The sequence below is a fragment of the Microtus oregoni genome, unplaced genomic scaffold (assembly GCF_018167655.1).
Source record: "Microtus oregoni isolate MIOR12 unplaced genomic scaffold, Mior012 000026F_ref0000081, whole genome shotgun sequence".
NCBI lineage: Eukaryota > Metazoa > Chordata > Mammalia > Rodentia > Cricetidae > Microtus > Microtus oregoni.
In genome coordinates, this window is record NW_024543085.1 from 13,335,839 (window position 1) to 13,359,839 (window position 24,001).

Below are 24,001 nucleotides of genomic sequence, written 5' to 3' on the forward strand. Positions count from 1 at the left end.
GTCCTGGTATGCCAAAGGAGCTCCGTGGCTCCTCTTTGCCCTAAACATCAACCAAGAAGTTGGTATTGGGGGAATGACTCCTCTTGGCCTGAATCAAAAGTCCCGGCGACATACAAGTACAATCCACCGAAATAGAAAGGTCTGAGCCTGGTCTTCAGCTGGACGCAAGCCTGCTACCCTGTCCGGTCTCTAGGCTTTGGGGAAACTGAGTCCCCCCTCACACCGGGCAACTCCGCAGGGCCCCGCCCCCTCGCTGCCCCGCCTCTCACCTTGCTCCGGCCGCTAAGGTGCGTGCGGCGCGCGCTGATTGGCGGCTTCCTGGCGCTGCCCCGCTGCCATTGGCTGCCAGGGCCTCTTTGTTCCAGGTCCCAGCCGCAGCCGAATCGGGCTGCGGAAGTTCGAGGGCGCGGTGTGTGTGTGGCTGCGGCGTCGGGACGCCCGAGTCTCCGCAGCGGAGATCGCGGACGCTGGACCGAGCCCCTCCGTCGCCCAGCATGGACCTTGAAACCAAAATGAAGAAGGTGAGTGGCGCGGGTGGTGGGCGAGGTCGCCTCACCTGAGCGCGGGCGCTGCCCCGTGTTCCCGGTCCAGATCCCGGTAGGTGCGGGGAGAGGACCACCCCGCCGACCCCGGACCTTTGAGAGACTGTCGCCTTGGGGCGGGACCCTGCCGCCCGTCGTCAACCGCGCCTGAAACTTTCCGGAAAACCTTTCAGCCACGCCTTCCCCAGAGCCCAGGGTGAGGTCTGGGCGACGGTGACTGACACTGCTTCCTGTCTGTCTTAGGGAAGCTGCGCTCTGGAGAGCCGGTGTGGTTCCATGGTGTGGCTTTGACAGCCCCGACCTCCTCCCTGCAGCCTGGCTGCCCCAGGCTCTCTAAAGTGTCTGCTGACGAGTGACACTTCCTTCACACCCGCGCCTGCTGATAACTTGTGAAGTGATGATGACTTTGGGGGAAGTGTGTGTGTGTGTGTGTGTGTGTGTGTGTGTGTTTCACTGATGGCCTGAATGCCAAAAGACTGTCTCCTTCTTGAGAAAAACGTTCTCAAAAATGTTTGGCCGCCGGCTGCAGACAGCGGTTGTTGCAGGTGCTGGGGAACACCCTCATGACTGTTCCTGGTGTCCAGGCTAATAGTGCTACCTGAGGAGCTCCGAGATTATGGGGAATCTCTCAGGTCGCCTGGGATAAAGCGGTGGGGATCAGACTATGACTCAAAAGAACACTGACGTCACATTCTATTGTAACATTCGACCTTAAAGGTCTTGTTCCTAAGAATTGCGCCTGTTTACTTTGAAGTAAATTTAAGCTAGTGATCTTTTGTCAAATAGGGAAGGAAGTTGTGAAGAGTGAAAAGAAAAGTTGAGAAAACTTTCTTCTCTTGCTGCCTTACAGTTGCCGGTTCGTCTTCTAAAAGGGAATTTCTATTTTGTACCCATTTAAAAATTGGACTGTTAAAATTTATGCAAATATAAAGTATGAGGGTAGGAAGCAGTGGGCAAATAGATATTTGAACCTAGAAAACAGTTCCCTGGTCCTGTCTGATTAAAATCAGCACTCAGAAGGGAAGTCCAGAACAGGAAACATAAAATACACACTTGTCTCTTCCTGTTTGCTATATATTCTCTTAACTTGTTTTCTGGTTACCCATGCTTCCCTCTTAGAAAACATTTGATGGGCTGTGTAGTCTCCTGTTATGAATACTAAACTCACTGAGTTTCAATGCAAGAACTACTTCAGGCATGTATCTCAAATGGGGTGGGGGGGGGTATTTTTGCTTAGAAATACTGATTTGAAAGCTATTCTGTAAAAATGTGAATTCCTTGAAGGTAGGGAGGGATGAATAGGCAAATCAGAGGATAATGACTCTGTTGTGTGTAATACTGCCCTGGTACTTTTTGTCAAACCCCCACAGGATATAAAATACCAGAAAGGAACTCCAATGTGGATTCTGAACTCTGGCGATAGTGTCCGTGTGTCTCATAAATGGCCATCGCTGGAGCACAAGGTTGATAATGAGGGACTGGCTGGACACGTGGAGACAAAGACCAGTAGGGAATGAGCTTCCGCTCATCTTTGCTGTGAACCAAAAGATTATTTTTTAAAAGTATTCTATTTTTTTTAAAAAAAGGCTATCTTTGAGACAATAATTCTTAGAGGAAAAGTCCAAAACTAAGAATTATTTCTACTTGCAATGGGTTAAAAAATGTGCATATCTCAAAGCATTTTCCTGCAGTCTGGGTTATAATAAATATTCTTTTGAAATACGGCGTAGCTATCTCCCTCCATTCACCCTTTACTTTAAAAGGATATCTTTTCAACCAAGTGCCTTAGCTGTCTCCATAGGCTTACTCATTCCCATCCCACCTGAAGAACAAAAATTTCACAAGTTTAAAGAAAATGAAATAACATCAGTAAATCCCATTTTATGAAGCTCTTGCTCCCAGTGATGCTCAGAGGGTCCTCTCTCAGTGATGACTAAGACACCCAAAAAGTGTTCCATTTGACTGCCAACCACGTCCCTGATCTACCTTCCTAAGCTATTTTTTAATGGATTGGATAAAAAAGTTCCCCAATGCAAAACCCTTTGAAGATTCCTGGAGTCAATTTTACCCTTTAAGCCGTAATCTCAAGAGAAACACATTTAAGAATTGTTTTATTTAGAAGTTGCTTTCAAACACACTTAACAGAAAGAAAGATTACAAGACTTCTCCCCTCCCTGTCAGATCTTCTTAGGTTGCACAAGAAAAGCCATAATTTGGATGTACTTTCCAAACAAAGGCAGTTTGGAAATGGAAATACAGAGGCATTTAAATGAAAGTCAACTTGACTTGTAGTTTAAGAAGTGTGGTATTTTTCCCTTTCAAGGCCCCTGCATTTCATTGTTGACTCCAGAAGGAATTTTCCCCAGGCAGATGGAAAATGCTATTTATTCCCATTAGCATCTCCTGTAAAAAGAAATAAAGAGGGCAGTCTTTACCTTTCAGTGACCAAGGTGGTTGACTCTATTGTAAGAGTTTGGTTGATAAAAGGAGAGATTTCTCCATATACTCGCCCTTGGGTTGATTAACAATTGCACACCACTATCTTGGGCCCTCTGGGTTTCGTGATTGCTGTTTTGCTATATTTTGTTTTGTTTAAGGCGAGTGTGCTGTTGCTAGGATGTGGAAGCTGGTTTGTCAACACAGACTTTTGGTTTAACAATATTTTAGATGAGAATTTGACTTTTATGTTTACGCCCTGTCCTCTGAAACACTCAGCTGGACCCTGTCCCTGCCTCTTGCATCCTTTTTTCTGTGTGTAAGTAAAACTCTGTGTCTGATTGCAAAAATAAACAATGGCTCTGAGAGGTAGAAACAGCCTTATTCTCATGTTCAATCGTGGCCCGTCACCAGCTGTTTTCCCTTGGTGCCACTTTGTCCAGGAAAGTCAACTTTTATTCTTAAAAAGATACTCACCAAGGCCAGCTGGCCTGGGTCTGGAAAAGCCTGGGATAAAACCGGACTCTCTGAACATAGCGGACAATGAGGACTACTGAGATCTCAAGAACAATGGCAATGGGTTTCTGATCCTACTGCACGCACTGGCTTTGTGGGAGCCTAGGCAGTTTGGATGCTCACCTTACTAGACCTGAATGGAGGTGGGTGGTCCTTGGACTTCCCACAGGTCAGGGAACCATGATTGCTTTTTGGGCTGGGGGGGGACTTAATTGGGGGAGGGGGAGGGAAATGGGAGGCGGTGGCGGGGAAGAGACAGAAATCTTTAATAAATAAATAAATAAATAAATAAAGGTACCAAAGAGAAAGACTCCAGGGACTGCCAGTATACTGCCTAGAATTACTGCCGGGCTTTGATTTTACTGTATTTTGTAAACCTCATTTTTAAAATCTATCTTAACACCTTACATGCTTTTCTTGAAATTCTTTGTTTCGTTAACTTTACTTTTAAAAAAAATGAGATGCATCTTATATACGGAAGGCCACTAATAACAGCAACAAAAGTCCCTCCCTGCACTCAGGTTTGTTTAAAAAGCTTTAATTATTATCCAGAAGTGGATAGTAAGTCCAAGTGACTGGAGCTGGAAAAGATTCAGAACCACAGAGATTATTGTATTGGAAATGAGAATGAGCCTTTCCTCATAGGTAGCCCCTTATTTGAGTGAATGGGAGGTGGTGGCGGGGAGGAGGCAGAAATCTTTAATAAATAAATAAATTTTTTAAAAAAAAGGGAAAAAAAAGAAAAGAAAAAAGCAAGTATATTGGAATCTTTTGTCTCTCAAATCTAGTTAGCTTCTCTGCATGAATCCTTTCTTGGAATGGAAAAAATGTTGACAAAAAACTTATAACTCTCACCAGAAAGAAAGGAAGGGAGGAAGAAGGGGAGAGAGAGAGAGAGAGAGAGAGAGAGAGAGACAATATAGCTTATTCTGGAGCTATATTGAGTGACCATAGCCCAGGAATACAGATTTAAGTTACTGTATATTCCATGTTCCAATGTGGAAACACTTTCATGATATTTTATAACTTTACAGTATGGAGACAGTCATAAATCAAGGCAAGTTTAAAATATGCCAGAGATGCAGTCATATCAAGATGAGGGAGGTTTTCTTTAGGCCAAAGATGACATCATATTGGGAGGTTTCTGTAGGCTGGAGGAGATTCAGGATACCGTCTGATGACCTGACATTGAGCGGTTTCTGTAGACCCGAGATTGTAAGATGCTGTCTGATGGCATGCTTAGCTTTTTGAGTAGGTAGAAGCTAGTCGTCTGCTAAGTTAACAGATTCCAAAAAGATTTCTGTCGATTAGATGTTAGTTCAGATTCAGATGGGCTGGGAATGGCCGTTCCAGAGGACTAGAACTAGCCCACGATAGGGCAAGGATTCAGGCCTTTAGGTTGGGGTAGGGGACTTCAACGTTCGTATCTTTCCATAGTGTGGAATTCTAATCAGCCCATCACATTCTGCAGACACAGCTTCTTTCCAGGAGTTTTTGTTCATAGAGCTGGAAACACATTTTCCTCAAATGCCGTCCACACGAATTGGAGTAAAGGGAGATTGTCTTTAAAGGTAGACGCTCTGACTCAGAAACCACAGAAGAAAGTCAAGTGCCCCTAGCTAAGCTTTTGTTTCTCTTTCTGTTGCTATGGTAAAATGCTGCCACAAAAATAATATAGCAGAAAGGGTTTATTCTGGCTCATAGGTCAAGAGTTCAGTGCATCATGGTGGGGAGTCAAGGTGTTCGGAGCATGATGGAGTTGGTCAGAGCAAATCCACTGTCAGGAAACAGCCATGAATACACTTTGCTCCTCAGCTCTTCTTTTCCATTTATACATCTAGATACAAGCATAGGGAAATGATTACCTACTGGAGTACTAAGATGTCCATCTCCCAAGGGAGGCAGAGGCAGGAAGATTTCTGTGAGTTTGAGGCCAGTCTGGTCTACAGAGCCAGGAGAGCAAGGGCTACACAGAGAAACCCTGTGTCGTGGGAAGAAAACCAAAAATAAAAAAGGCAAGGGAAAAAAATTATGTTTGAAGAAGTGATTTCTATACAAATAAAATGACCAGCTATCCTACTGGTTTTCAGGGTGTGGGCTTAAGTCAGTGTTTGATGTACACCCATTAGTGTTAGCTGACAGATAAAAGTCTACAAAATGTAAAAGGCTTATGAAAAGGAATTTCTGGGAGAGTTTTACAGGCAAAGAAACTCGAATAGCATTTTTCATCATTTTTTTTAGAATTCTTCCAACTTTTCAGTTTGTATTGGGAGCTGGAAGTCATGCTCCTTTGTCCCTCTTCACTGAGATCCTGAGCAGTAGGTGGCCTGTGTTGGGCTCTCAGCTTTGGGAAGTCAGACATAGCATCGGGAGCTACAGGGATCCTGGTGAGCGCTGGAAGGTCTCTACCTTGTGAACTTCACATGTGGTAGAAATCTCCACACTCTGTGGGTAGGAAATGTATTTTGCAATGGCAGACGCTCCACGTTTCACAGGCGCAGTCATAGAAGGCCAGCCAGAACAAATGAAAATATCAGGGCGCTCCTTATGCTGAGGAAGTTATTAATTTCCCTTCTGCTTACAAAAAACTCTAGTTTAAACAGGCAGTGAGAAACACCAAAATGGAGAGCTGTCTCTTGAACTTGCTAGGGAAATATTGAGAATGGAATTAATATTAGGGGCCAGCACTGTGTGGAAAAGCGTTCTAAGTAGGGCTTTCTTAGTGCTACACCTTATGTTTGTTCTCTGAGAATTCAAAGAGCACTTGACTGCCTGATAATTTGAATACAAGTTCTTTGTACAAACCGAACCACACAGTGTACTTAGAAATTAGGAAAGGTCAGTAATGCCCAGGTTTGTCTATGTCTGGAGAGAGCACCGGTGTACCCAGACTTTCTCCTGTTTCTTTATCAGCATCTTTTCCAATCACACTAGGCTATAGAAGGTCTACTATTTTTTTGTTATGGTGACCACCTTGGATTTCAATTTTCATGTGTAAGAAAGCTCAGTTGTTGACAGAGATTATTTCTAAGGGTCTAAATCCCTGGATATGAAAAGTTATGTTAACAGTCTACCGAGTTCCATGCCGCTTTAAAAACCACGCAGGCCACAAATGTGCCTGTGAACACATACGCACATGTACCCAGTGTAACTGTTTCGTACGTCTGTGGCTTCCAAAGGAAGCTCTTCCACGGGGCAGATGAGCTCACGTAAGAAGTGTTACGTTCCTTAGTGTATGGAGAAACCAAGGCAATGAAAAGGGAAGGACTACTTGGTGCCTTTAACCATCATGTCCCTCAAACAAGACTTGTCTCTTAAAAGCCGTCTTTAAAAATGGTATCTAGGGCCGGTGCAGGATGTTTATTGTATAGCAATAAACAGAAAAGACATAGGTTTACGCTCATATAAAGAGTGATAGAGCAAAAACAAATAAAGACAAGCAAATGACCGATTGCAGCCTCCGGAGGAGCCTATACAGGTTAGCACACTGGATTTCTAACATGGGGAAGTTCGGGGTGAGTCTTAGCGATCACTAATCTTTCAAACTTTGAAATTCTTATTTCCTTTATCTTAATGGCCACTGAGGAAGAAAACGGTAAAGCGATTTTATGTATTGCAATGTAGATCAACTGTAACACAATAGGACAATCTAATTGTATCCTTGCACCTCTCCGGTAACCACATTTGCTCTTCTTGATTACAAATGCCCTGCGGGAGTCAGCCTTGGGTTCCAGTTTGCTGTGCTCAGAAAGTTTGGTTTTGGTTTAGCATATACTGCCATTTTTTTCTTTTAAGACAGGGTTTCTTTCTGTAACCCTGGCTGTCCTGGAACTCACACTGTAGACCAGGCTGGCCTCAAACTCAGAGATTCCCCCCCCCCCCACTGTGTGCTGGGACTAAAGATGTATACCTCCGCTGCTCAGCGGTATTGTGATTTCGTAAAAGTCTCTTCATTAGGTCATTAATGTTCAGAGCATATAGGAATCTCATTTTTATAAGATGGTGAAATGTTCAGAAAAGTTATATGGGTTGTGATTAAGGAACCCTCAAAAAAAAAACCCCACAGAAACGGAGAAATAAATAAGACCAATGTAGGGATAAGAACACGCCTTAGGGGGCGTGTTCGCCTCGGGCTAATGTCTGCCTATAAATTTGGCGAGCAAGCTCCGAGCGCTTGCTTCTGCTTTCCTGGTCTCCGCGGGAACGGTGGTTCTGTAAGTCTATTTCTACATTAAAGCTATATATATATATATATATATTTACACTCTGTCTGCATTCGTTTACGCCGTTACATTTTGGCGCCCAACGTGGGGCTATTTTGCCCCCGACTCAAGCGGGTAGCCCGCTAGCTAACACAGCACCCTCCCCGGTGCTGTTTTTCAGTTCGTGACTCCGGCCCCAGTGCCGAGTCCGAGACACACTCGGCGACACAGGCCCATTCTGCCTGCCTTGGCTAAGTTTTGCAGCGGAACCCCACTGCCTGAATTAGCAGAAGCTCAAGTACTTGCGGTTTTGCAACAAAAGCTGCCACAGTGTCAGATTTGGTCTGTTACAAAGTGACTTGGCCGGTTGTGGTGGCGCACGCCGGTAGGATTTGCTGAAGGAGGCAGAGGCAGGAGGATCACAAGTTTGAGGCCAGCCAGGCAGTGGTAGAGCACGCCTTTAATCCCAGCACTTGGGAAGCAGAGGCAGGCAGATCTCTGTGAGTTTGAGGCCTGCCAGGCCTTGGTAGTGCACGCCTTCAATCCCAGCACTTGGGAGGCAGAGACAGGCGGATCTCTGTGAGTTCAAGGCCAGCCTGGTCTACAAGAGCTAGTTCTAGGACAGGCTCCAAAAACACAGAGACCACCACTGTCAGGAACCGATCTTTGCAGGTAAAAAAAAATTTTCTTTTATAAATAAAATGTCTGAACACATTACTGTTCAAGAATTTAATGATTTTTTTAATTGTACCATGTGGGAGATTTTACAAGAGGTGTCTATCACCCCACATATATGGATCCTTCTGGGAGTCGTAGTTTTCATTGGCACCAAATGGTTTGATAATAGAAATATGATAAAGTCTTTACGAGACGAATCCAGGATTCTTAAGGTAGAGATTGAACGCTTAAAAACAATTGAGAATGACAACAATCTTCTCAAGAATCAGTTTGAAGTTCTCCAGGCTGATAACAATCTTATCAAGAATCAGTTTGAAGTTCTCCAGGCTGATAACAATCTTCTCAAGAATCAGGTTGAAGTTCTTCAGGCTGATGTTAAGGAGAAATTCATTAGTATGGAAGAGGGAACAGCTGATCTGGACCATAAGATTCAGTCCCTTTCTGTTGGAAAGGAAACATTAACTGAGAGAATCAAAACTGCTGAATGTGACAATCGGATTTTGTCTAAAGCTTATGACAGATTGACGGAAAGATTGTCAATACAAGAAGGCACGGTTTATGCCATAAAAATTATGTCCAAAGATGAGATGTTATCTCTAACGGACAAACTTCATACATTAGAATCCTCAATGAAGGCTTTGGAACATAATTCTGGACAGGAGTTTCAGACATTGCAGAAGGCAATGGTGAACAGAATTGAAAAGATTGAGGAATTTCTAAATTCTGATGAAGAAGAGCAAAGGGTAGAAAGGCAAATTTTAACTACATCTGTGGGTAAGTCTCTCCGGGACAATTTCCACAAAGCTCTACCTACAGCTCTACCTGCCTTTCCAGTAATAACAACAGAGAAGGTGATTGGTTCCAAAAACCCTAGGGTCATCAAGGAGGATACATGGGAGCCTGTGCGTATGAATGATCTCAAGGAAATAAAACAGGCTGTCATGACTTTTGGGATGCAAGCCTCTTTTGTTAAAGAGATGCTAAGATCTTGGGCCACGACAAGCAGAGCAACCCCCTCAGACTGGCTCCAGCTGAGCTCTGCGGTACTCGAGAGTGGACCGCAATTGAAATGGAAATGCTTATTCAGGCAAGAGGCTAGACTCTTAGAACAGCAGGAAAAAGCGAAGGGAATTGACATTTCCCTAGATCAAATTCTAGGTGAAGGGCTCTTTTCTGATCCTCAGGAACAAGCTAATTTGGATGAAAACACACTCTCCATGTGTACTACAGCAGCCTTAAGGGCTTGGGACAGGGTACAAGACCCAGGACAGAGAATGGAATCATTTGTCAGAGTTAAACAGGGTCAGAGAGAACCCTTTAGTGACTTTTTACAAAGATTAACTAAGGCTGTACAAATAGGAATATCTGACCCAGAAGCAAGACGTATAATGATTGAGTCTTTGGCTTATGAAAATGCAAATGTGGAATGCAAAAGGATTTTGGGTCCTTTAAAGCTCAGATCAGCACCGTTGGAAGAATGGGTCTTGCATACACTCAATGTTGATACATTTGATTATGGCACTGAAGCATGGGTAGAAGAAGCAATTTCCAATGGTAAAAGGAGACACCAGAATACCAAATGTTTTAATTGTGGAAAAATGGGTCATATTAAAAGGAATTGTAAACAACGGATTTTCAGAAATAATAATAATAATAATGCATCTTTCAGAAATAATAATAATAATGCATCTTCTAGAAATAACAGAAATAGGAGGACTCAGCCTTCAGGTTTATGTAGAAGATGTGGAAAGGGCAGACATTGGACGAATGAATGCAGGTCTACAAGAGATAGACAAGGCAACCTGATACAGCCGGGAAACGTGAGAGGGGGGGCCTCACAGGCCCCCATGGCAAACATGGTTCAGTCATATCCAGTTTCTGCAGAGAACGTGCCTCATCAGGACAATTAGGAAGCCCCATGCCTACTGTTACAAGTAATAATGATCAGAAAGATAAGTTACGTGTGTTTTGGCAAACTTCTATAAATGATCAAAGACCTAAACTGAGAGTGTGTGTAAATGGCATTTTTATTACTGGCCTGCTGGACACAGGTGCTGATGTAAGTATCATTACCCCAGAATCTTGGCATCCGTATTGGCCTCTTCAGAATGTAAATGTTCAGCTCTTGGGAATTGGAACCCTATCTCGAGTAAGGCAGAGCACGAGATGGGTTGAATGTATAGGGCCAGAGGGACAAATAGGAAAATTAAAGCCATATGTAGCCAATATTGCAATGAATTTATGGGGTCGTGACCTATTACAACAATGGAATACTGAAATTAACATTCCTGCTAAATCTAGAGCCTATATTTCTGAGAATAATATTAAAAGATATTACAAACTGAGAAAACCGGCCATTCGGGCTGTAAAAGAACAAGCAATTGATGTCCCTTCAGAGATACCAACAGCCTTGCCTCTAAAATGGTTGACTGAGAAACCAATATGGACAAAGCAATGGCCTTTAGCTGAGGAAAAGTTACAGGCTTTAGAACAGCTGGTACAAGAACAATTAGATGCTGGACATATAGAAGAATCTACCAGCCCTTGGAATTCTCCTGTATTTGTGGTTAAGAAAAAATCAGGTAAATGGAGAATGGTGACAGATCTCAGGGCCATCAACAAGGTTATTCAACCTATGGGCCCTCTGCAATCTGGAATTCCTTTGCCCTCTTTATTACCAAAAGGATGGCCTCTCATAGTTATTGATTTAAAGGATTGTTTTTTCACTATACCTTTGCAAAAAGAAGATAGAGAAAAATTTGCCTTCACAGTGCCTAGTTATAACAATTCTCAACCTTCGAGGAGGTACCACTGGACCGTTCTCCCCCAGGGTATGTTAAATAGCCCCTCCCTGTGCCAATATTTTGTGAACCAACCATTGCAAATAATACGCAAGAAATTTCCCAAATCTATAGTATACCATTACATGGACGACATCTTGTTATCCGATTCAAACATGGATACCTTGAACAGACTGTTTGAAGAAATAAAGATACTTTTACCTAAATGGGGATTGCAAATAGCTCCTGAAAAGATTCAGAAGGGAGACTCTGTTAATTATTTAGGTTATAAAATAGGTTTGCAAAAAATTAAGACACAAAAAGCACAAATTAGGAGAGATCGCCTACGGACTCTTAATGACTTTCAAAGACTGTTAGGAGACATTTCCAGTCTACGACCAGCTATTGGAATAACACCTGATCTAATAATTCATTTGAACAAAACCTTGGATGGTGATAAGGATTTAAACAGTCCCAGAGAATTAACAGCTGAAGCAGAAAAGGAACTGACAATGATTGAGGAAAAATTACAACAGGCACATGTGGACAGGGTGAATCCAGAGCTCGATTGTATTCTCGTCATACTACCATCAAAAATTTCTCCTACAGGAATTTTAATGCAGAGAGATGATATTATTTTGGAATGGATCTTTTTACCACATAAACCAAGTAAGAAACTGAAAACTTATGTGGAAAAAGTCTCTGAGTTAATTATAAAAGGCAAGCTGAGACTTCGTCAACTAGCAGGCATAGACCCAGCAGAAATTATAGTGCCTTTCACTGCTGATGAACTAAAGAAATTATGGGAAGATAATGAACCATGGCAAAGAGCTTGTGCTAATTTTTTGGGAGACATTAATAACAACTATCCAAAAAGCAAGCGGCTTAACTTCATAAAGAGAACCTCTTGGATTCTTCCTCGAATCGTCCGTGATGCTCCAATAACTGGAGCCCGTACATTCTATACTGATGCCAATAAATCAGGGAAGGCAGGTTACAAATCAGAAGACTTGGATAAGGTGGAACAAAGTCCGTATAATTCTGTCCAGAAGGCGGAATTATATGCCATTCTTATGGTGCTAAGGGATTTTAAAGAACCTATTAATATAGTTACAGATTCACAATACGCAGAAAGAGTTATTTTACATATTGAAACTGCTGAATTTATACCTGATGATACTGAACTAACCTCATTGTTCCTCCAGGTTCAAGATTTGATCAGGAACAGGCTTTGCCCTATGTACATAACACACATCCGTTCCCATACGGGTCTGCCAGGTCCTCTAGCACAAGGTAATGCAGAAATTGATCAATTATTGATTGGTAGTGTGCTACAAGCCTCTGAATTTCATAAAAAACATCATGTTAATAGCAAAGGTTTGAAGAAAGAGTTTTCAATTACATGGCAACAAGCTAAGGAGATTGTAAAGAAATGCCCTACTTGCTCTTTCTATAACCAAACGCCACTGCCTGCAGGGGCTAATCCAAAGGGCACCCAAAGGAATGAAATCTGGCAGATGGATGTGTTCCACTTTGCAGAATTTGGCAAATTAAAATATGTACACCACACCATAGACACGTATTCAGGTTTTCAATGGGCTACTGCCCTGAGCTCAGAAAAGGCTGATTCAGTAATCACACATTTATTGGAAGTTATGGCCATCATGGGTATACCTGCGCAAATAAAGACAGATAATGGTCCAGCATATGTATCTAAGAAAATGAAATGCTTTTTTGAATATTATAATATAAAACACATTACAGGTATACCAAATAATCCTACAGGTCAGGCAGTTATAGAAAGATCAAATCGTACTATAAAGGATATGCTGAATAAACAGAAAGGGACCGAAAATACCCCCAGAAATAGATTACATAATGCTTTATTAACCTTGAATTTTCTTAACGCTAATGAGAAAGGAACGACAGCAGCAGAAAGACATTGGATAATGGAAAAGTCTGCTGAACTAAATCAACCGATTTATTTCAAAGATGTGCTGACCTCTCAGTGGAAGCCAGGAGATGTGCTACGTTGGGGAAGGGGTTTTGCTCTTGTTTCCACAGGAGAAGAAAAATTGTGGATACCATCAAAATTAATAAAGTTTCGATTTGAAGAGGAGAAACCTCTTGGAAAGGAGAAATGACAACTCATCCACAACGATGATATTCATACAGGTGGTAAGAAAAACATATAAAATGGGGGCAGGGTTCTGTTCTTATCTCCACAGGGAAACACTCATCTTTGAGAAATTCAAGGAACCCTGGTTGTTTGGATACTGACAGATGGAAAAATACCTGCCCAATAGGAAATATCAAGACAACTGAATGGGTTGTGTAAGTAATATTAAACCATATTTCTAAATTTATAAAGCTGGTTTTGAAGTTGGACTCTGGCTCAGTCCCTCTCCAATTCCAAGCCTGTTGGTAAGAGAAAAACCCAGAGTTTCTGGAATTTCTGTCTCATGTCAAGAGCCATGATATGGGACAGAAAGAAATATGAGTTTAGAAAACATCTTTGCATTTCTTCATATCTATCATACTTTTCATTGAATATATCTATCATGTCTTTCATTGAATATATATATATATATATATATATATATATATGTCTATATGATTAATGTTTAAGTTTTTTATAATGAACAATGAGTTTTTCCTGAAGTGACATTTGAAGTTTCCAGGAAGAAGATGGGGCCCCATAACAACAACTCCACCTGGTTGATATGACGTCATGATACTGATAGCGCTACTACAAGACCTGCTTTTGATACCAGCTGCACAAGACAGTTCCAACTTGGTTAGCTGAAATGGTGCACATCTTATACAACATTTTGGCCAGACCTGCACGAAAATACTCAGAGACTATTTGCAATTTTAAAAGACATTATCTTGAAATTTAACCATCATTTTACTTTCACAGGATCCCCCAGAAAGAACGTCGCCCCTATGACAGCAGGAAGTAATTCTAGAGAACGACGTCCCCTCTCCCAGTAAAGTTTGCCCTTGGGTTTAGGGACATCATTTAGGGGTTGATTATAATTAGTATATGATTGAGGGTTGGGAGAGGAATTTTATAAGCTCAAGGATCATTTTGAAAAAAAAAAAAAAAGAGGGAATGATGGGATAATAGATTTATAATTGTGAGTTACTGCTTTTAGACAAATATATTGGTATCAATTCTTGTATAATGAAACAAAGTTAAATTATATGGACTATTGTACGCATGCATGTTTCTACCTCTGTTTAAAACATTTTTATGTATTGACATATATTGTATTGATATATATATTGTATATATTTACCATATTGCAGTGTACATTTCTACCTCTGATTAAGATACTTATATAATATTTGTGTATTGATATATATTTACCTACTGCAATGTATATTTGTACATTGTTTATATTTGGAGGTCATTGTCCTCATTTGTTTCACAGTCGTTTATTGTCTTAGTCTTTAAGTTAGATAGATATTGAGAATTATATAGACTAATTGTCATCTAAGTTTGTCATTTATAATTAGACTAATCAGGTTCTTTAGATATATAGAGATTATACTCAGTATAGATAGATAATCTTCAACCTCTTCAAAGAGCTGTAGAATATGGCCTTTAATCTAACTCAGAGTTTCGTGATAGTGAGACACAATTGCTCCTGGCAACACCGCTCTATTCCCGAGAGAATGTTGAGCACCAAAAACACTCCACCTGGAGCCTTTCTATTTTGGCAGAACTGGCCTTTGGGCAAAGAAATGCCCATACCTCAACCACTGACACAGATACAGAGCGTGCATCAATGGATAAAACAGGACTGTCATATCCTGCCAAGACAGGGTAAGATAGTTTTGAAAAGTTCCTTGCCTTTAATAATGGTATGTCAGTTATGTTAGGCCTTAGCCAAAATTGGTTGACTCAACGTTGCAAACGAGACTTTGGGTGATTGCCCAGGTAGTCAGTTGTCTCTGTCAATTGTTGCACATTTTGGATATATCTCGTTTGTTGAGTAGTGTTTATTCCCTTCTCAGATCTTTGACTGAGTTGAAGATTATATAATTGTAGTTACTCTTTACATTATTTGGATTCCTTGAGATAGAATGTTTAGCAAAGCTTTTGTTCTCAATATTGTTTGTTATATTTATTATTTGTTGTTATTGTATGTAGTTGTATTTGGTTTAGTTCTGTCTTATTTAGACAAAAAGGGGAGATGTAGGGATAAGAACACGCCTTAGGGGGCGTGTTCGCCTCGGGCTAATGTCTGCCTATAAATTTGGCGAGCAAGCTCCGAGCGCTTGCTTCTGCTTTCCTGGTCTCCGCGGGAACGGTGGTTCTGTAAGTCTATTTCTACATTAAAGCTATATATATATATATATATATTTACACTCTGTCTGCATTCGTTTACGCCGTTACAGACCAATCAAATTCAAAATAGGTTGCAAAAGAGCATTTGCAAGATTTTAAAGAAAAACAGTATCATGGGTCTTGGAATAAATCTGCACTCAAGCCCAGTATTAGAAGTTGAAACATTTTTTCAACTACCCAACGCCAGCCTTCAGCTCTCCTATAGAACAGTTCCAGTCTGATCTGGTTTTTATTTTCCGAGTTTCACGTCCACCTACCTTCCTGTTTCAGTAATTGCCTAGAGAGATAAAAAGGTGTTTGTGATCACAATGTCCTAGCTCTCCCTGCTTTCCCTTGGTCCCCACAGTAAAAGGGCTGGTTTCCCAACTACAATTTCTCTCATCTTCCCCAGTCTGCTGAGAATGGGGTTTGGCCAAGTTTGGCCAAGGCTTAAGGGTGGAGCGCGTTTGGCCTGAAGCCAGCCGGCTGGGCCCGCAGAGATCTGTCTGCTCAGTGACTTAAGGCTACTACTGTAGGCATACTTTGTCACTGAAGCACTGACTCAAACCGGGAGAGTCTGAGCTTGTGTTTATCATAGTAACACTCTGACTACCCTAAACAAAACTATGAAAAGGAGTGTCAGGGAGTTTCTTGCGAAGCTTCTTATCTGAACAGTGGCCAGTGGAGCAGAGAACACTGGGCTGGGATGCTCTAAGCCGCAGCCACAAGAACTTCTTGCTGTGAATGATGCGAAAGTGATATTATGTTTCATTGCAATAAGGTCACGCAGATGTTAAGGTAGACTTTTGGTTTTATATGGACACATCTTCATGACAGCCAGATAGGATGAGTCACAACGGTAGAATGTCTGGTTTTGTCTTTTATGAGGCTCTGACCTGCAATAAAAGTAGCCAGGACTACACAAAAAGTTATGCTTTGTATACATTTAAGATGGTAGACTCTAAACGGGATTCCTGCCCATGTCTCTTCAACTTAAGTAGTTTAGAACACCAGGGTGCCAGCACTAGTAAGAAAAACAGGGGACCTGGAATGAGAGGGAGGCAAGAGAAACGTAAATTTGCCGCCGTGCTGGCTAGGCTGGAATGAATGTAATAATATTGTTTCTTTCTCCTGGTAAGGAGCAACGTGGAAAATTTATCACGGGATAATTATCTAAAAAGAGTGAAAATGAGTTACCCAAATAAAAACACTGAGTTGTTTTTGTTGTTGTTGGTGGTGGTGGTGATGGTGGTGGTGATTTTTTTTTCTTTTTTTTTTTTTAATTGTCAAAGGCTTACTGGCTTCTGTTGCTCACACTCACTTCTTTCTATGTCTCGGACTGCCCTGGTGAGTCATGGTTTGCCAACGGCCACATTTTTGAAGAACACAGCAATACTAGGAATGCAAACCACCATTGTTGAGTCCCTGGGCAAAAGTAATTAATTCCCTTTAATTGGGTAGCCTGGGAGTACTCCATTGAGGAAGCAATTCCTAGACAATAAAGAGCATTTCATTAGGCAAAGAAGGCGGTTCACAGGCCGACCAGGCAGCAGGAAGCAAAGGTACTGGCTAGTGGAATGTCTGCAGGTGCTTCCTCGGCGTTCTCACTGCTCACAGCTGCTCTTTGACCCTTCTAACCTAAGCCAAGGGCTTGGAAGCTCCAGCAGTTTGCATTTTTCCCAAGGTCCAGTTTGAATTGAAATGTGGAGCCAAGCTGCTGAAGCAGCCTAGCTCACTGCTCTGGATCTCTGCCCCTTTGCTCTAACTTTGATTCGAATTTGATAAGCGGATTCAATCTGCCTGCAAATGGAGGGCATTCCATGTTGTGAGCTCGTTGGTGTTGGCCGGACTCGGCTTACAGCTGGGGGTTGCCATCACCCCACACCCATGCTTTTGTCTTCGTAAAACCTCCTATAAACTAAGGGTTTATTTGTTCTGCAAAGATAAATAGGCAAAGTAAGACCCAGAGTCTGCAGCTGTGGCCCTGGGTTCTTAGGATCCTCAACCTTACTCTGTAGTGTGAGCGCTCTGCCAGGGGTCCAGCAATGACAGTGAGCAGCTAGGCAGGGCCTCACCGCTCCTTGGCAGCCAAGGGCTTTCTGGAACTCTGTCAGGGGTCCAGCAGTGACAATGAGGAGCTACTCGGGGGGCCTCATTGCTCCACAGCAGCCAAGGGCTTTCTGGAACTCTCCGGGTGGCCAGGACCTGACACTCTTCAAGAGCTTTGCCTCTTTACAACCCCCACTCCACAGCCACGGCTCTCTGTGGCTCTTCTTACTTCTCCACTTGTCTACCATTCTTGAGCTGCTCTCAGATTGTTGCTGGGAACACCTGGGTCCGGAAGCTTGTTGAGTCGTCAGTGTAGTTCATTCTACCTGTAGCAAAGACTACAACTGGCTGCCAAACCCTCTTCATGTGGCCTTATTGGAGTCGGGCCTATAGCATCAGTGGGAAATGTCCAAGGGTTCTCCTGGACTGCTCTGGACTGCTGCCAGGGATGGAAGAGCAGCGAGCAAACCCTGCACGGACACTTTCGTGGATGGGCTAGGTTCTCCTCCCAGTCACAGTGGGAACTTAAGGGACATACTGCAGGGTTCTTAGCAGGGTCACCTGAAGCTTAAATGACATAATCAGTCTCATGAAGCGAAGATGCAGTTGGAGAGGTAGCCATGGCAACTGCAGTGCTCCATGTGTGTGGATCAACATGTGTGTTTGTGTTGATAGGTTCCATTTCTCTGTTATCAGTTCAGTCTTTGCGAGAAGCTATGAGGGTGTGTGTTTGCATATGTGTCTAGTTTTTAAGAGACAGGGTCTCACTGTAGCCCCAGCTAGCCCAAACTAACCTTGAACTTCGGGGGGATCCACCTACTTTAGCCTTCCCAGTTCTAGGATTACAGATATGAACCACTATGCTTAATTTTATTTTATTTTTCTAGATAGAGTCTTATGTAGGCCAAGATGACCTTGAACTTTCTATGTTACCAATGATGACCTTGTGGTCACTTCCTTATTGTCTCAGAACGGACTGGTGAGTCATGGTTTGCCAACTGCTGCATGTTGGCGAGCATTGTGGTAATACGAATGTCAACAACTTTCTACTTTCTATGTACGAAGAGTCACGGATGTCCTCCTCCGTGTCATGCCTAGCTTTTAAAACAGCCTCACCTGTCATGACAGGAGTTCAAGGAACTTCTGTTGCATCTGAATGGGAGTTGAATAACTCCCGTGTCCCCTGAATGTGGTGGGGCTGAAGCTGTGGCTGCCCTGCTCCTGTGGATCTCCTGGAGCATCGGCAAGCGCAACCACAATCCAGGAGGCTCTGGAACAATGGAAAGCACAGCCACAGCTCTGTAGTCGGCCATCACCTCTGTTCCCCCCACTTGATTGCTCACTCCCTTCTCTACCCAGCACCACTGAGGTTAGAGGTATGGAAAGTACCTGACAGCTGTCAGTCAAGTGGCCATCAAACAATGGAACTGCCCAACAGGCTTACTCATGATGAGGAAGAACATGAGATCTTAAAGAAAATTTATCATTTTCAGTGACTTTTATCGAACAATCCTTAACTTCCGACTAAATATCCTTAAAGAAGGTGGTGACCTTCTGATCTGTCTCACTTAAGTCATGAAGCAGTTGAAGGAAAGGGTTGGAACAGTAGAGGGCAGGTAGTCTTTGGACCTTCTAAAAGCCTGTGAAAGAAAACTAAGATCTTTTTAGTGTGACTTACTTGATTTTCAGCGGGCCTGTTTTTAATCTGGCCACTTTCCTGCTAGCTTTAAGACACAGATCTCTCCAAATTCCTCTCAAGTGGGTTGTGTTCCTTGCACGTTGCTTGAGGAAATGTAGAACTTATTTCTGTGGAAGATGCCAAATTGCCTGAGGTTTTTAAGAGAGGTTACAAAGTCTGACCTTTTAAACACTATAAAAATTCCAAAATATGCTACAGAAATGTTCACGCTATGGTGTGAGTGTTAGAATTTGTCAGTGCTAATTGGATGCAAAGAGAAAAGACCCACTGTAAGGGGAGGGACGGGAAGTGAGACATATTTACCCCAACCCCACATTCTTCAAGACACCACAGACAAAGCCTTATACCTTATGTTGACCAGATGAATTCAATCAGAGGATACTGACCACTTCCAGACTCTTCTCTGTAACATGGGAGTTTAAAGGAAGCCCTGCAGAGCTTGATGTTCCCACTTGTATGTTTGAATCCCAGATTTGATACCTGCCTCTTAATCTGGACTGGGTCTTCTTCTTCTTCTTCTTCTTCTTCTTCTTCTTCTTCTTCTTCTTCTTCTTCTTCTTCTTCCTCTTCTTCTTCTTCTTCTTCTTCTTCCCCCTCCTCCTCCTCCTTCTCTTCTTCTTCCTCTTCTCCCTCCTCCTCCTCCTTTTTCTTCCCCTCCTCCTCCTTTTCCTCCTCCTCCTCTTCCTCCTCTTCCTCCTTCTTCCCCTCCTTCTTCTGTTTTGATTGCCCTGTGAATTGCTAATATTGCTCAATAATGTTTTAAATTTTCTGATAAGGATGCTTAGCACTGATAAGTAAAGGTCTGGAGAGCCAGGATTGTATCATGTTTGTAGTGTACCCCTGAGTCTCTTCTTGGTGTTAATTCTCTCTCTATACACAGCTGGCCAAGTTACTTAACCCTCTAAACCTTACCCTACCCTTGTCCTCAACTGTCTACGTTACTGCGAGTGCCAGCTAAGTGATACTAACATTTAAAGCACTATGTCTGGAGACTACATATAGAAAACAAATATATCATCACCATCGTCAATAGTTCCAATATAGAGAGGGAAGAAAAGCATACAGAGATCATCATGTCATTTAATAAACACCTGATAGAATCATCAAGAATTTTGTGATGACATACTGTCAGTAAATTTTTGCAAGTTGGTGCTTTCCTGACCACAAAGAAAGATTTCATTAAAGCTTGGTAACCTGGGGTATGTTCTATCGCTGGATTTAATTGCCTTCCTCTTCATAGCTGTGTTAAATTCTCGTAATGAACCACTGATTGCACACTTTCAAGTGTCGAGATAGCGAACTGCATGTCTTTTAAATCAGAATCTTCAATTTCTTCGGTTACTTGCAAGAATTCCATAGGTCTTTGCTGCTCCTCCCATAAGATTGCAATCTGCCCATCCCGCCCTTCAGTCTGTGCTGTGATGGGACTTACTTGGCCCAGTAGGGTGTATTGGGTGTGCTAGTGTCAGTTCCAGGCTTAGCCTTTAAGAAATGTTGCTTGTTGCTCCCTGCTGCCTTAGAGCCCTATCTGGGAAGTGCCAAAAACACTAAGGAATTGCTCAGCATCCTTAGCCATCAAGGAAATACAAATCAAAATGACCCTGAGATACCATCTGATACCTGTCAGAATGGCTAAGATCAAAAAACCAATGATAGCTTATGCTGGAGAGGATATGGAGTAACGGGAACATTCCTCTATTGCTGACGGAAATGCAAACTTGTACAACCACTTTGAAAATCAGCATGGCAGTTTCTCAGAAAATCGGAAATCAGTCTACCTCAAAACCCAGCAATACCACTCTTGGGCATATAGCCAAAGGGTGCACACGCACACCATGAGGACATTTGCTCAACTCTTTTTCCTCTCCCGTTAGGGAGAAACTCAGAACTTGGCTCCTCCACCCCACTGAGCATGCCTGTACTTCCCTTGTTCCTGCATACACTCGGAAGAGATAGGCAGGGAACAGGGGCCAGTAAGTCATTTGACTGTGTGGTCACCTTCCCCTGTTCCTACTAACGTGTTACAGTGGAGTACTCCTGAAGCAGTTACGCTACAGACCTCACACATGTCATGAATGGAGGCACTATTCAAATTCTGGGGTGCACTGTCTTCATAAAGCTTCTTAGTATACTTCTGTCTGAGTGGTCCCTCTTTGGAGCCATCTGTGGAGGTAGTGACCGACACAAGACCAGGTTAGGAACGTTTGCTGCAATCCACCTTCTTCTGAGGAACTCCCACAGATGCAGGTTCTGAAAGTCCCTTTTATAGCTAATAAAGAGAAGGTTTTCAGGACATGTTTCTTAAGCACTTCCCACGGCAGAGTCCTTCAGTGGAACCAATCTTAATTAAGAAGTGATTTCAGCAACAATGATAGTGCTATTAACTGTGGCATCTTTACAGCTTGCATTGGGTTTTCGCAAAGTAACAGATTCGGGGGAGGCCTTTTCCTAGCGAAGCTTATGCAAGAGGACATCTATTAAAGGTCATAACAAATATAATTTAAAAGTATTCACTGAAAGTGTTTCTAAGGAACCTGCTTAAACTTAGGAGATATATGACATTTTTTCTATTAATTGTTCACCCAAAATATATGAAACCTAAATTACGTTGTCCCTAATACTATTCTGTGGTCAAATTGGCCTTTGAATGCTCACTTAACACTATATATAAGGATGATTGGCCATAAGTGCTCCCTAATTTTAGTCATGTGGTAATATTCTCAGACAAAGGCCCTGTTTCTTTCTCTTTTTTTTTTTTTCAGGTGGATCTCTGTAAGAGATCTTATACAGACCCTTACATAAAACCTTTTCTACTTTTTCTTTGTGTTCTTAAAAGAAAACCCTCATGTGTTAGAGAATTGTGGAGATTTTCTCATAAATATATCACTGTAATTTCCTACTAATTAATCCTGGTATTGTATATAGTATTTTATAAGCATTTATACCTGCGTATATATATGTATGGTTGTATATGCTTGCATATGTTTGAGAAGGAGGATGGGGTTTGGAGGATTTAAAAGAAAGTTATCCTTTGTCCCGACTTTGGGGAGATTTTCCTGGTCTCGACAGAGTGAACAACCAACATATAGAGAAGGAAATTATTTGTAAGGAGGAAGCAAAATTCTGTTTTAATGTGGCCATTTGACTAAAGAGCTGAAGCAAGGTGCCAGTAATCACTGCCTGTACCCGTATTCATAGTGTGCCTCCTTCATCACAAGTCACTTTGTCATTGAAAATATGGGCATCTATAGTACCTGACGTGCTCTCTAAGCCTGTTAGAGGGGTCCCACGAGTTGTTGATTCATGGGAGACGGAACTATGCCTGGCAGCAGGAGCACCCAGTAAGTATGGGCTGTTGCTGTGACTGTCCTAATCCCTCCCAGAGACATTCTTGTAAAAATGGTGGGAATTGGTTGGGGTAAGACACTGATGTTTTTCTCTAGGCTTTAGCAGCTCCACTGATATTTAATTATCGTCTGCGGCAGGAGGGGACATGGAAGAAATGAGGCAGGGTGGGTTTGAAAGTGACTCCTCTGACACTGGAGAAAAGAGGAATTCATTATACATTAAAAGTAGCTGGTAAGAGGAGCATTGTGTGGTGAGTTAATTTTTGAAGCAGCTGGATGACGTACAGGAGGAGGGCTCCGTCAGAGTGTGGCACTACAGGGCCATGCCGAGAGCTTGATCATGGATACTGGCTACGGATGAGAGAGCAACCTGGGGTATTCAGGCCTTGGCCCACAGTAAGTGTACCTGAAATGGATTGAGAAGACTTTGCGCTCTCAGTGAGGTGGTGAGGCAACTGCTCACAACCCTTGCTTTAGTATTTCTCTCATATATTTTGAAATGGGTGAAAATAGGAAGTTTTGATCTTCTAAATTAAAAAAAAAAAGGCAAACCTAAAGGTTTTACTATGGATAATTTATCTGTTTTCTTACCTTTGGAAGATGTATATGTATCATGGTGGAGATTGGGAACAATCCCGGCAGTTTGAGACCTTGCGTCAGAGAAGAGTCAAGACTTACTGATTGAAAGTGGAGGTGGAGCTTCACAGAAACTACTCTGTTTCTATGAGAAGCATTGCTTAGAAATGCCATTCATTTGTCCGTGACTATAATATAAATACGTACACACACATAGATGTGTGTCTTTGTGTACACTTGCATGTATGTGTGTCTGTGTTTCCTATATGTGAGTAAACAATGCACACACGAAGAGAACATAGACTATGGGCATTTCATATCCCATATCATTTTCCTCAGGAAGCCTCATTCCAAGCTGATTAAACAATCTTAGGAACACTTGCTCCACAGGGAAAGTTGGTTATAAGGCAGCGCAGCTCATATGACCTCACCCTGAACACTGTATAATATCTTCCAGATCCGAATTGTCTTCTCCAAATCAACCCAGACCATGTTTGAAAGACCAGATGTTTCAGACCCTTCTTCTTCCCCACCCCCTTCCTCTTTCAAGTGTCTGACATGCGATCCCTCTGCTCTGGATCAAGAGGGTCACTTGAAATGTTGCCAACATATCTGGTTTCTTGACATTGTGATTATGGAGAAATTGATGCCATTTCCATTTCTAACTCTAAGATAAACAGAGGGAAGCAGGGGCTTGGAGACTCAGGTCATGGAAATGTAAGCTGCGTTTCTGGAGCCTACAGTTATAGCTACTTACCTGTGGCTAGTATTTCGGGATAGCTGTCACAGAGTGACTGTTGTTCTCTTAGAGGACCTTGATGGAATTCTCAAAGCCCAGCT

The 24,001-nt window shown here is 42.4% G+C and overlaps 1 protein-coding gene across 1 annotated transcript in view; it reads left to right on the top strand.

Annotated features, from left to right (window-relative positions):
* Positions 1-321: 321 nt before the first annotated feature.
* Tes (testin LIM domain protein) overlaps positions 322-24,001 on the top strand; it is a 49,338-nt gene continuing 25,658 nt past the window's right edge. Inside the window, exon 1 of the mRNA XM_041675691.1 lies at positions 322-521. Within this exon, the coding sequence (XP_041531625.1) occupies positions 495-521 (27 nt within the window). The 5' untranslated portion in view covers positions 322-494. The remainder of the gene's footprint in view (positions 522-24,001) is intronic.